The 12,126-nt window shown below is 47.9% G+C and overlaps 7 protein-coding genes across 7 annotated transcripts; 3 read left to right on the forward strand and 4 right to left on the reverse strand.

The window, feature by feature from the left end:
- Window positions 1–1,137: 1,137 nt before the first annotated feature.
- On the reverse strand, window positions 1,138–1,586 carry LOC6054617 (histone H2A). The gene has a single exon (XM_001870472.2). It carries the CDS (start codon window positions 1,584–1,586, stop codon window positions 1,188–1,190), a length of 399 nt encoding a protein of 132 aa, XP_001870507.2. The 3' UTR covers window positions 1,138–1,187.
- Window positions 1,587–1,831: 245 nt separating this feature from the next.
- On the forward strand, window positions 1,832–2,298 carry LOC6054619 (histone H2B). The gene has a single exon (XM_001870471.2). The coding sequence runs from the start codon at window positions 1,863–1,865 to the stop codon at window positions 2,292–2,294; it is 432 nt and encodes a 143-aa protein (XP_001870506.1). The 5' UTR covers window positions 1,832–1,862; the 3' UTR covers window positions 2,295–2,298.
- Window positions 2,299–2,887: 589 nt separating this feature from the next.
- On the reverse strand, window positions 2,888–3,199 carry LOC6054618 (histone H4). Its single transcript, XM_038256624.1, has one exon. The coding sequence runs from the start codon at window positions 3,197–3,199 to the stop codon at window positions 2,888–2,890; it is 312 nt and encodes a 103-aa protein (XP_038112552.1).
- A 261-nt stretch (window positions 3,200–3,460) lies between these two features.
- LOC6048204 (histone H3) lies at window positions 3,461–3,886 on the forward strand. Its single transcript, XM_001865124.2, has one exon. It carries the CDS (start codon window positions 3,476–3,478, stop codon window positions 3,884–3,886), a length of 411 nt encoding a protein of 136 aa, XP_001865159.1. The 5' UTR covers window positions 3,461–3,475.
- Window positions 3,887–5,052: 1,166 nt separating this feature from the next.
- LOC6048203 (SET and MYND domain-containing protein DDB_G0273589) lies at window positions 5,053–6,963 on the reverse strand. The gene is made up of 3 exons (XM_038254973.1): window positions 6,948–6,963; window positions 6,547–6,856; window positions 5,053–6,485 (listed from the first exon to the last, which is right to left on the reverse strand). Exons 2-3 carry the CDS (start codon window positions 6,837–6,839, stop codon window positions 5,123–5,125), a joined length of 1,656 nt encoding a protein of 551 aa, XP_038110901.1. The 5' UTR covers window positions 6,840–6,856; window positions 6,948–6,963; the 3' UTR covers window positions 5,053–5,122.
- A 496-nt stretch (window positions 6,964–7,459) lies between these two features.
- On the reverse strand, window positions 7,460–9,378 carry LOC6048202. The gene is made up of 2 exons (XM_001865122.2): window positions 8,983–9,378; window positions 7,460–8,926 (listed from the first exon to the last, which is right to left on the reverse strand). Exons 1-2 carry the CDS (start codon window positions 9,267–9,269, stop codon window positions 7,543–7,545), a joined length of 1,671 nt encoding a protein of 556 aa, XP_001865157.2. The 5' UTR covers window positions 9,270–9,378; the 3' UTR covers window positions 7,460–7,542.
- A 317-nt stretch (window positions 9,379–9,695) lies between these two features.
- LOC6048205 (SET and MYND domain-containing protein 4) lies at window positions 9,696–11,669 on the forward strand. Its single transcript, XM_001865121.2, has 3 exons — window positions 9,696–9,766; window positions 9,840–10,136; window positions 10,198–11,669. The coding sequence occupies exons 2-3, from the start codon at window positions 9,847–9,849 to the stop codon at window positions 11,579–11,581; spliced, it is 1,674 nt and encodes a 557-aa protein (XP_001865156.2). The 5' UTR covers window positions 9,696–9,766; window positions 9,840–9,846; the 3' UTR covers window positions 11,582–11,669.
- The last annotated feature ends 457 nt before the right edge of the window (window positions 11,670–12,126 follow it).

The following is a 12,126-nucleotide window of genomic DNA, read 5'->3' on the forward strand; positions in this document are numbered from 1 at the left end:
TGCGGTCGTCGATTTTGTTCGGGAAAATTCGTCGACAATCGACGAAGACCATATAAACAGTGCACACGAGCTGTCAAATGACGTCACGCTGTAAAACCTAATGCGGTAAATGCCTTGGTGCATTTCTGACAATTCGAAATATTTCATGAAAATTTACCGCGGTTAACCAAAATCAAATTAACAATGCAACTCGGGTTTAAAAAAAATATAGTTACCTGAGTTGTATTGTTAAACAAACAAAAAGTGCGAGTTTGTTTGCTGTAGTGGAATAGCTCCTTCATCACTTTCGTTAAACGTGAATTGTTTGCAGAAAATCCACCAACGTGCGCATGTATTGCGTGTACGTACACGAAAAAGATTGAGGTTAAATTTTGTCCGGCCAGCTGGCTGACAACATTTAACCTCACTTTACTTTAGACGCACGTAGGTTACTCAATTGTCAACAAATTGGTCATAGTCTAATACGTCCTTAACATTACAACTAAATTAGGTTTTACGCCGTGACGTAATTTGACAGCTCGTGTGCACTGTTTACATGGTCTTCGTCGATTGTTGGCGAATTTCCCCAAACAAAATCGACGACCGCTTCGAACTGTGCTAAGTCCATGTAAACAGTTTACTCCTCTCTAACCTCTAAATCGAGTCGGCGTAAAACCAGCCCGGGAACATGTTGACAGCTTCCATACAAACTGAGCGTACCTCTTTTTGTGGGCCCAAGATGGCGGCCTTCGATATTATCTAGCCCAACTTTGAAAACGGCTAATTGTTTAAATAAATATTGTTTTTTCCATGTTTCGGTTTGAAACGACAAAATAAGTAGTCTGGAATCATTTTCTTAAAAATCTTGTTCTTGTTCTTACGGTACACGCGTTAAATGAGACGAAAGGCCGTAAGAGCAATGTCGTACCGCCCCTTTCAAATGTTGCTCTTGAATAGTTTTTCAAGATCTAAATAGAGTTATCTAAGCCCGCTCTCACGCGCACTTGCACACCATTTTGATTTGCTGGCAGGTATAAAATTTAACCTCAATCTTTTTCGTGTACGTACGTACGTAACTCTATGAGCTTTCTGAATGACAGTACAACCTTAGAATGAAAAGAAAACTCTTTCGTGAAAGATTTGTTCGTCCTGAAAAGGACGGTTTTGATTCAGATTGTTAGGCCGGCGCGTCACGCCGTCTCCAGGAATTAATTATTCGTCGCCGGTTCCTCCAGCTTCTTCTCTTGGGTTTTCTTCGGCAGCAGAACGGTATGGATGAACGGGACCACACCGCCTTGGGAAATGGTCACCCCGGTGAGCAGCTGGTTCAGTTCCTCGTCATTCCGAATTGCCAGCTGCAGATGGCGTGGAATGATTCGGGACCGCTTGTTGTCACGAGCTGCATTTCCTCCGAGTTCCAGAATTTCCGCAGCCAGATACTCCAGCACGGCCACCAGGTACACCGGGGCCCCCGCTCCGATGCGTTCGGCGTAGTTGCCCTTCCGAAGGAACCGCCGGATCCGACCGACTGGGAACTGCAGCCCAGCGCGAGAAGAACTCGTCTTCGGTTTCGCCTTTTCCTTTCCGCCCTTGCCGCGTCCAGACATTTTCAGATGAGTTGGTTGCGTGACGAAGTTCACTCGACGATGATCACAGAAGAATAAAATCTAAACTGGCCAAACAGCTGCTTAAATAGTTTTGCGACTGGCATTTCGCAAAACGAAGAAAACGTATGGCGAATGCCATAGAAACGGCAAAGCGAGCAAAAGGGGCGGAGCATCCGTTGACGCATTGAACAAACAAAACTAAGCTGACGATTTATTTTCGGCCATTTCCATCGCAACCGTCGAAGGACAAACATCGTCGAACTAGTCTCTGAGAAGATGCCACCAAAGTCAGCTGCGGTCAAGACGGTCGCGGCCTCGCCTACTGGTACTGTTGCCGCTGCGGTGAAGAAGGCCGGTGCTGGACGCTCCAAGAAGAACATCGTCAAAAGCAGTGGCCTCGAGAAGACGAAGAAGAGGAAGTCCCGCAAGGAAAGTTACGCGATCTACATCTACAAGGTGCTGAAGCAGGTCCACCCGGACACGGGAATTTCGTCCAAGGCCATGAGCATCATGAACAGCTTCGTGAATGACGTGTTCGAGCGGATTTCTGCTGAGGCATCCCGGCTGGTCCACTACAACAAGCGGCAAACCGTAACGTCCCGCGAGATCCAGACGGCGGTCCGCTTGCTGCTGCCCGGGGAGTTGGCCAAGCATGCCGTATCGGAGGGAACGAAGGCGGTGACCAAGTACACGAGCTCGCGAGAATAGGCAGGGGAAAACAACAAGAAACGGCCCTTTTCAGGGCCACTGAAATTTTACGAAAGAGTTATTCTTATCAAAATTCATAGTTCAAATACAGGCACAATACCCCAACCAGGTCAATTTGATTATTTATAATTTTTTAGAATCTTCCTTTGCGATTTTAATATGTTTCGGTCCCTGAATTCAATGAACCAGAAGAATCGTGATTTCACATCGTAATTTCAAAAGAACAAACGTTAGTTAGTTACGTAACGCAATTTTGTGAGGGGGGAGGGAATTGGCGTTACGTAATAAAAGTCCGCTCCGATTAAGATACATTTATTCTGAGAGAATGACAGTTGCAGCTAGCGCTAACTACACCATGTTGAAATTTGTTTCAGGGGTCGGAATTCTGAAACAGAATTTTCAGTTTGAATCGTCTACGGAATCGGTCGTTGCGTTTGAAATGGAAAACGATTCAAATTGATATCCTTTATCCAAATTAACTTGACTAAGTAGAATCGTTTGGCAGAATTTAGATTGAAGAATCAACTCTTTCGTGATTGATTTAGTGGCCCTGAAAAGGGCCGTTTAATTTCAATGATGAACGGAACATCCGCTTATCCTCCGAATCCGTACAGCGTGCGTCCCTGGCGCTTCAGGGCGTACACGACGTCCATGGCCGTGACGGTCTTCCGCTTGGCGTGCTCGGTGTAGGTGACCGCATCACGGATCACGTTCTCCAGGAACACCTTCAACACACCGCGCGTTTCCTCGTAGATAAGTCCGGAAATGCGCTTCACGCCGCCACGACGAGCCAGTCGACGGATGGCCGGCTTGGTGATACCCTGGATGTTGTCACGAAGCACCTTGCGATGCCGCTTAGCGCCTCCTTTTCCAAGTCCTTTGCCTCCCTTGCCGCGTCCAGTCATGGTGAGCTGCTTTCAAATTGAGGTGTTGACGGTCCAAGTGATGATCGTAGAATGGTGAAAATGTAGAACTATCAATTTGTTTTATAAAATTACCCCCACCCTTTTTTGCGGCGTCGTTTCTGTCGTTTTCGTTCTCTTCTCCCTCTCCAGCAGTATGTGCTGCTCTGTGATTGGTTGATGCGTGCGAAGAAAAGTTATAAAACAAATTTTCAGCTGTCAGAAATTTTTATACTCTAGTCGTCTTTCCAATCGTCAACAACTCGTCGAACGTCAACGATGGCTCGTACAAAGCAAACTGCCCGAAAGTCCACCGGTGGCAAGGCCCCGCGGAAGCAGCTGGCCACCAAGGCCGCTCGTAAGAGTGCGCCGTCCTCGGGAGGAGTGAAGAAGCCCCATCGGTTCCGGTCGGGAACGGTGGCCCTGCGGGAGATTCGCCGCTATCAGAAGTCCACAGATCTGCTGCTGCGTAAGGCGCCCTTCCAGCGGCTAGTGCGTGAGGTGGCCCAGGATTTCAAGACGGACCTCCGCTTCCAGAGTTCGGCCGTGATGGCGCTGCAGGAGGCCTGCGAAGCGTACCTGGTCGGGCTGTTCGAGGACACCAATCTGTGCGCGATTCACGCCAAGCGGGTCACGATCATGCCCAAGGACATCCAGCTAGCTCGTCGTGTTCGTGGAGAACGTAATTGAGCTGTGAGAGCTGCATATCGGAACAAAATCGGCCCTTTTCAGGGCCACTAATTTATCTCGAAAGAGTTATTCTCGTAAAACAATTCATTAGGTACGTCATATTCAAATCAACATAAATATATTCCCCCCTCCTCCCTTCACACACTTTCTTATCGAGAAATTAAAAGTACAACATGGAGTTAAATTTTCTGTCAAGCTGCTGTGAAGTTTACCATGGCAGCTGCGAAAGTTTCACTCCATGTTACCGGCTCACATCTCTCTTTTTAATTTCTCGATACACTGTCAAATTTGCTCAGACCACCCCCCCCCCCCTCTTCCCCCATAGAGCTTTATGACGTTTCGCGTACGCACACTAGCGCACCATTTGGTTTTGCTGGCTGACAAAATTTAACCTCACTTTATTTTCGTGTACGTACACGCAATACATACGCACGTAGAATGCTCTATCGAGAAATTAAAAGTGAGAGTGCGCGTGCAACATGGAGTTAAACTTTTCAAAGTGTCATGGTAACCTTCACAGCAACTTCATAGAAAGTTTAACTCCATGTTGCACACACTCTCACTTTTAATTTCTCGATAGAGCGTGAAAAACTTCATGACTGACGCTTAATGAAAAATAGACGTGAACGGGTGTGTACGTGTGTATGTATCGAGCAATTAAAAGTGCAACATGGAGTTAAACTTTCTGTCAAGCTTCTGTGAAGTTTACCATGACAGTTTCGAAAGTTTAACTCCATGTTACCGGCTCACATCTCTCTTTTTAATTTATCGAGAAAATGAAGGTATGTAAGAGTGTGTGCAACATGGAGTTAAACTTTCTGTACAGTTGCTGTGAAGGTTCCCATGACACTTCGAAAAGTTTAACTCCATGTTGCACGGATACACTCTCACTTTTAATTTCTCGATTATGTAAACAAAGCTTAAAGCTGTGTTCACAATTGGTGAGAACACCAGTCTAGGAAAATTTCAAATTTGCAAGCCAAGCCCGAGAGCGTGAAGAAAAGAAATCGCTCCCTCTCCTTCCCAGTCACAACTTTCTAGCAGAACTGGATATTACAGCATTCTATCAGAAATGTTCCATCGTTCTAGCAGAATTCTGCTAGAATATTTTGTGACTGGGTTTGCTCTGCTGTCCGTAGAGAAAGGATATTTATTGTGATGTCAGTATCATTTCAGAGTAAGATTAAGATGTAAGTTCTTGAAAGAGCCGAACCGCTTGCGATCGTTGGTTCAAAATCAGTTTCCACCAATCTGCTGCACCTTGGCCCGGTTGCGCTTTGCGTTCTCCGCACAAACCTCATCGAACAGCTTGTCGTAGTAAATCTTCACCGTCTCTCCGAACAGCTTTCCCGGGTGATGGCCGTCACGTGCGAGTATCTGAACCAAGCGTTGAAATTTGATCAAATCTTGCGTTTCGCCTCCACCGATCCATTCGCGCGTTGCTTCGGATGACAATATACGTTTTTTCTCACGCGCGTTGCGCCACTTGGCCCCTTCCGGTCCACGATCGCACACCACGCACTTGCAGTCGAAATCCAACGTGCTGCCATCGTGTTCATCCCACCAGGCGGGAGCATAGCTGGTGAGAATCTGGTCACCCTTTTGGATGGGACGTAGCACGATGATTTTGATTCTTCCGGAATTGACCACGGAGATCACGTTGGGGTCACACGAGTGGTTGATGAGAGACGCGACGGGGGGCAGTGCTGCCAAAAATCCAGCATCTCCGTTTTCTCTACCAAGAAGCAGCGATGAGGTCGCGCGACCGTGAATCAAGAGGCAGCGAAGCATGAAATTGCGCTGAGCTTCGGTACGGAAGATCGATTGAACCAGCGGGTTCTTCATGAAGACCAAGTAGAAAGCCGTCGCGCTCAGCTTCAAGTTGTGTTCAAGATTGGAGTTGTTGCGATTTGGTTTGGCCTGATGCAACACCTTGAACACATCCAACGGATTTGGATGGGTGAAGTCCAGCTCGAGGGGGTTGGAACCGACGGCAGCATTCGGTAGGCAGTACTTCATCATTTGGTCGATGTTGTCGTTGAATGCCGTAAGCCCGTAAAAGAACAGCCTTGGCATCATCATCATATTATCACTGGCCACATTCAGCAGCTTTGTGACCACGCTGCATTCGAACCGGTGCGTAATCCGTAAATCTTCCTCGCGACACTTCTCGCCACAGTACATGACCGCGAAGCAAAGCGAGCACGGAATCAAACTGTTTAGAAAAGCGGATCCACAATGGGCACACTCAACGAAGCTCCGTACAAACGACAGTGAACAGAGATCGCTCTTCTCATCCAGAATAACGTCTCCGGTTTTGAAGTCGCGCTCGGCCACCAGACCACGACCCATATCTCCGAACTCCTTCATGTGGATGCCCTTGGCCATGAAGGGTATCTTGGGATTAACATCAACGTTGATGTCCACGACCGGGAGTGGGACAGTGCCTTTCGAGTGTCCACCGGCGAGGCGTTCCTTGCAGTTGGCCTCTCGTGCCAACAGCTTTGGCAGCAGCCTTTCCGGATAGTTGCTCTTTCTGGCCAGATCGATGTTGTACAACGCAACCTCGTACTCTCCCAATTCGTAGTAGATGGCGGATCTGAAAAGAATTTTCATGATCTTCTCAATATTGACATTTATAACAATCGAACCAGTCTTACCGATTGGCGTAGCCGATTCCCAGGTGTTCCGAAAGGTTCTCCGCGAAGCAAATGCTCCGGTTGTACGACCACAGCGCGTCGTCGAACCGTTTTTCCAAGTAGGCAAAATTGCCAACTTTGCGATGGTAAACGGCCTTGGCGTTATCCTTGCCAACCTCTGTTGTACTAAGCAGCGGGTCATAGCGCGCCATAAACTCCCGGTACACCGAAATGTCCGCGTTCCGCCGGTGGCGCGGCATCTCCAAATCCCACCGATCTTGGATAGCCTTGAACGGGAAGTTTGGGAGCGTCATCGAATTATTTGTTGCCGCTGGTTGAAAACGTAATGGAACCATTTAAAATTTTAATATTTTGCCTATTTGTGTAACAATTTAAAAGAAAATTACTAACAGTTAACTTACTGGAACCGACAGTGAATCGAGAGATTTATCTTGTTTTACTTTTGGCGCCAAATCTGTGATCTTTCGCCGAACTGTAATACACGCATAAATCGAATACAAACATTTCGAATTTCGACACAACTGCACACTAATTAGGTTTTACGCCATGATAATTTTGACAGCTCGTGCCTACACTCAAAACTAAAGTTACCGATTTAAAGGGTTGAAAGTATCCTTTTAAACGGTATTCGAGGTTTACCCTTTGCAGAAATTAAAAAGTGAGATGTGAACCGGTAACATGGAGTAAAACTTTCCCAGCTGTCGTTGAAAACTTCACAGAAGCTTGCCTGAAAATTTAACTCCATGTTGCACTTTTAATTTCTCGATTGGCCTTTAAAAATTTGTATCGAGCTGTCAAATCGCAACATGGAGTTAATCCATGATATACAGCCTTGGAGTTAATCTTTATGTGCAGTTGCTGTGATGCTTACCAAGGCACAAACTCTCACTTTTAATTTCTCGATAGACTGCAATCTTGGTCCAATTCATTTATTAAGATCATGACAAAAATCATTCTGAAATTTAGAACAGTTAACAGTTTATCGATCGAATACAGTTAGCCACTGCGTTGTCCGAAGACATCACCTTTAACGCGCAGCATCAGCCTAGCTCGGTCACTTTGTTCGCTCCGCTGTCGAACCTCTTCGGCCAGCAAATCATGGTACCGCTTCACCACTTCGCCAAACATCTCCCCGGGATGATGGCCATCACGCGCCAGTATCTGAACCATGTGCTGGAATTTTTCGCAAAGCGGAATCTGTTCCTCAATCTTCTCGGAAAGCTCGCGTTTCGCTTCCGGCGAAATTGGGCTCATCTGCTGGTGCGCCTCGTGCCACTGGGCTCCATCCGGTCCGCAAACCACGCACTTGCACAGGAAGGCTTGCTCGCTTCCGTCGTGGGCGTTCCACCAGACCGGTGGATAGGCGATGGAAATCTGGTCACCTCTTTGGATGGGGCGTAGTACGGCGATTTTGATCGTTCCGGAATCGACGAAAGCGGCCGCGTTGGGGTCACACGAATGGTTGACGAGGGTGGCGATGGGCGAGAGTGCTCCTAGCCAACCGCCACGATCGTCTTCTTGGTTGAGAGCCAAGGAAGAACACACGCGACCGTGAAGTAGCAGGCAGCGCAGCATGGCGTTACGGTGAGCTGCGGTGTAGAACATTGATGCGACCAGTGGGTTCTTCAGGAATACCAGCTGAAAGGCCGCTACGCTTAGCTTCAACAGGTGCTCCATGGTGCGATTGCGGTTTGGTGTGGCATGATGCAGAACCTTGAACGCGTCCAAAGGGTCGGGATTTGGAAAGTCCAGATCGAATGGTTTGGAACTGATGGCAGCGTACGACCAGCAGTAGTTAAGGTACTCGGTGATGTTGTCCTTGAACGTCGTCAAGCCGTGAAAGAACAATCTTGCCGTGATCAGCATGTTGGCGTAGGTCACGTTGCTCAGTTTGGTGGCCACGGCGCACTCGAATCGATGAACGGTACGGAAGTCTTCGTTGCGGCACTTCTTGCCACAGTACATGAACGCGACACAGCCCGGACACGGAATCAAACTACTGCGGAATTCTGCGCCACAATGGGCACAATTGGAGTAGCTCCGTTCAAAAGATCCAAAGCAAAGTTCGATCTTCTCGTTCAGGATAAGGTCTCCGGCGTTGAAGTCATGAACAGCCACCAAACCTCGGCCCATGTCCTCGTACTGCGTCATGTCGATTCCATTGGCCAAAATGGGAATGCATCGGTTGGCGTCAACGTTGATGTCCAGTTTCGAGACTGGAACAGCGCCTTTGGAGTGACCTTCGTCGATTCGTTCCTTGCAGTTGGCCTCTCGTGCCAACAACTTGGGCAGCAGCTTTTCCGGATAGTTGTGCCTCTTGGCCAGTTCAATGTTGTACAAGGCAAACTCGTACTCTCCCAGCTCAAAATAAAGTGCAGATCTGAGAAAAACAAATATGTTATAATCCTAAAATTTGAACCATCTATTCGCTCTCACCGACAACCGAAGCCGAGTCCCAGCTGTTCCGATCCGGGTTCCGCGAAGCAAATGCTTCGATTGTACTGCCCCAATGCCGGCTCGAACTGCAAACACGAGAAGGCTCGATTCCCAGCCTGCCGGCACCGGATAGCCATCCCGTCGTCCTTGGCCACTTCCGGTGCGCTGATGAGTTGATCGTGGCGCGCGACAAAGTCCCGGTACAGCGCAATGTCCGCGTTCCGGCGACAGAGTGGCACCTCCTGGTCGAACCGTCGGAGCAGGGCGTCGATGGCCGCGGGGTCCATTGCGGGAGAGGGGTTTGGGGCCGTGGATACGGATACACTTGAGAAACTTGACGGCAAACTAGCGCCAGATTGCGCGCGGCTCGCGGAAATGTTCGCGCTCAAATAAAACGTAAACAGAGGATCGAGCGTAACAATTGAAAACGGTTCAGAAAGATTTTAACAATTTTAACAATTTTTTTACTTTTGTTTATGATGCAATTTTTTTAATCGAAGCAAAATTTAAGTAAAATTTAATTTATTAAAAAGTTTGATAATTTTCACTAAGTTGAACTGATTATATGCTGATGCACTCTAAAATATTCTTGACCGCGATTAGAAAACTCGTGGTTGATTATATCAAAATCATATTTTTTTGATAATTTAAATCAGTGTGCATTTGACAAGAACCTTAACTTCTTTGTATTTTGGTTTAAGTGTGTACTTCAGTTTTACTGTTTGTGTCAACTGAATTTGGAGCCAAAAGATATAAAGAAAGAATCCGTCTTTTCTACAAAATAGTAAGTATAATTTTGTCTAAATTTCACTAAAGAAATACACATAAATATATCTTTTCCGTTTTTATTCCCCGAGTTTGAAAATGGTCGAAAACGTCGCGTTCCACGCGCTCCAAGATCGGTGGGATTTGGAGATGCCACGCCACCGGCGGAGCGCGGACATTTCGGTGTACCGGAAGTTTGTGGCGCGCCATGACGCCCTCATCAGTGGCCCGGAAGCACCCAAGGATAACACGACGGCCGCTAGGCTCCGTAATGCTGGCAATCGCCACTACCTGGAAAAACGGTTTGACGACGCGCTGTGGTCGTACAACCGGAGCATTTGCTTCGCGGAGAACCTGTCGGAACACCTGGGAATCGGCTACGCCAATCGGTAAGACTGGTTCGATTGTTATAAATGTCAATATTGAGAAGATCATGAAAATTCTTTTCAGATCCGCCATCTACTACGAATTGGGAGAGTACGAGTTTGCCTTGTACAACATCGATCTGGCCAGAAAGAGCAACTATCCGGAAAGGCTGCTGCCAAAGCTGTTGGCACGAGAGGCCAACTGCAAGGAACGTCTCGCCGGTGGACACTCGGAAGGAACTGTCCCACTCCCGGTCGTGGACATCAACGTTGATGTTAATCCCAAGATACCCTTCATGGCCAAGGGCATCCGCATGAAGGAGTTCGGAGATATGGGTCGTGGTCTGGTGGCTGAGCGCGACTTCAAAACCGGAGATGTAATTCTGGATGAGAAGAGCGATCTCTGCGTTGTGTCGTTCGAACGAAGCTTCATCAGCTGCGCTCACTGTGGGTCAACCTTTTGGAAAAGTTTGATTCCGTGCCTTGGTTGTGCCGCAGTTATGTACTGTGGCGAGAAGTGTCGCGAGGCGGATTTACAGGCTATACACCGGTTCGAATGCAGCGTGGTCACAAAACTGTCGGGTGTGGCCTGTAATAATATGATGATCATGGCAAGGCTGTTCTTTTACGGCCTGACGGCGTTCGACGACAACATCGACCAAATGATGAAGTACTGCCTACCGAATGCTGGCATCGGTTCCAAACCCCTGAATCTGAATTTGACCAGCTCGAAACCGATGGACGTGTTCAAGGTGTGGCACCAATCTCAACTAAAGCATGGTCCATTATCTCGTTGCGTTCCCAATGTGGAGCATCAGTTGAAGCTGAGTGCAGCCACTTTTCATCTGGTATTCATGAAGAACCCGCTGGTTCAATCGATCTTCCGTACCGAAGCTCAGTGTAATTTCATGCTTCGCTGCCTGCTCATTCACGGCCGCTTGACCGCACCGCTGGTCATTAATCGTGTAGATGAAAAGGGCGGTTTCCTAGGAATTCTCTCCCCCGTCGCGTCTCTCATCAACCACTCGTGTGACCCCAACGTGATCTCCGTGGTCAATTCCGGAAGAATCAAAATCATCGTGCTACGTCCCATCCAAAAGGGTGACCAGATTCTCACCAGCTATGCTCCCGCCTGGTGGGATGAACACGATGGCAGCACGTTGGATTTCGACTGCAAGTGCGTGGTGTGCGATCGTGGACCGGAAGGGGCCAAGTGGCGCAACGCGCGTGAGAAAAAACGTATATTGTCATCGGAGGCAACGCGCGAATGGATCGGTGGAGGCGAAACGCAAGATTTGATCAAATTTCAACGGCTGGTTCAGATACTCGCACGTGACGGCCATCACCCGGGAAAGCTGTTCGGAGAGACGGTGAAGATTTACTACGACAAGCTGTTCGATGAGGTTTGTGCGGAGAACGCAAAGCGCAACCGGGCCAAGGTGCAGCAGATTGGTGGCAACTTATTTTGAACCAACGATCGCAAGCGGCTCGGCTCTTTCAAGAACTTACATCTTAATCTCGATCTTAATCTTGCTTTGAACTGTTACTGACATCACAATAAATCAAAAAACGAAACTATTGGCACTACGCCCCCCGGGGCATGGCCTTCCTCTAACGTGGGATTTCTGCTCCAGCGCCTCTGACGAGACAGGAGAAACCGGGACCGACGTTTTACTTCACCATCCGATAGAAGCTCAGTGGATAAGGCGGGAATCGAACCCGCGTCTCATAGCATCATCGGGATCGGCAGCCGAAGCCGCTACCCCTGCGCCACGAGACCCACTCTCACAATAAATCAACTGAATTCAAATCTAAAACGTATCTTATTTAAGACTTCATTTGAAACTTTTAATTATACTGAACGGTTGTCAACCTTGGGTTCAATGTTCGCTTTGGCCGTTCTTCAATGGTTCCGAACTGGACGAGGCCCTTAAAGGAGGTATTAGACTACGGCAAACAAACTCGCACATTTTGACAGTTTGTCTGCGCTGTTTGTTCGCCAACAGAACGAAAC

This window comes from Culex quinquefasciatus, chromosome 2 (assembly GCF_015732765.1).
Source record: "Culex quinquefasciatus strain JHB chromosome 2, VPISU_Cqui_1.0_pri_paternal, whole genome shotgun sequence".
NCBI lineage: Eukaryota > Metazoa > Arthropoda > Insecta > Diptera > Culicidae > Culex > Culex quinquefasciatus.

Coding starts and splice junctions, on each gene's coding strand:
- LOC6054618 (XM_038256624.1), bottom strand. CDS start 3,199: ATGACTGGACGCGGCAAGGGAGGCAAAGGACTTGGAAAAGGAGGCGCT.
- LOC6054617 (XM_001870472.2), bottom strand. CDS start 1,586: ATGTCTGGACGCGGCAAGGGCGGAAAGGAAAAGGCGAAACCGAAGACG.
- LOC6048205 (XM_001865121.2), top strand. CDS start 9,847: ATGGTCGAAAACGTCGCGTTCCACGCGCTCCAAGATCGGTGGGATTTG. Junction 10,137..10,197: donor GGAATCGGCTACGCCAATCG/GTAAGACTGGTT, acceptor AATTCTTTTCAG/ATCCGCCATCTACTACGAAT.
- LOC6054619 (XM_001870471.2), top strand. CDS start 1,863: ATGCCACCAAAGTCAGCTGCGGTCAAGACGGTCGCGGCCTCGCCTACT.
- LOC6048203 (XM_038254973.1), bottom strand. CDS start 6,839: ATGACGCTCCCAAACTTCCCGTTCAAGGCTATCCAAGATCGGTGGGAT. Junction 6,486..6,546: donor GGAATCGGCTACGCCAATCG/GTAAGACTGGTT, acceptor AATTCTTTTCAG/ATCCGCCATCTACTACGAAT.
- LOC6048204 (XM_001865124.2), top strand. CDS start 3,476: ATGGCTCGTACAAAGCAAACTGCCCGAAAGTCCACCGGTGGCAAGGCC.
- LOC6048202 (XM_001865122.2), bottom strand. CDS start 9,269: ATGGACCCCGCGGCCATCGACGCCCTGCTCCGACGGTTCGACCAGGAG. Junction 8,927..8,982: donor GGACTCGGCTTCGGTTGTCG/GTGAGAGCGAAT, acceptor TGTTTTTCTCAG/ATCTGCACTTTATTTTGAGC.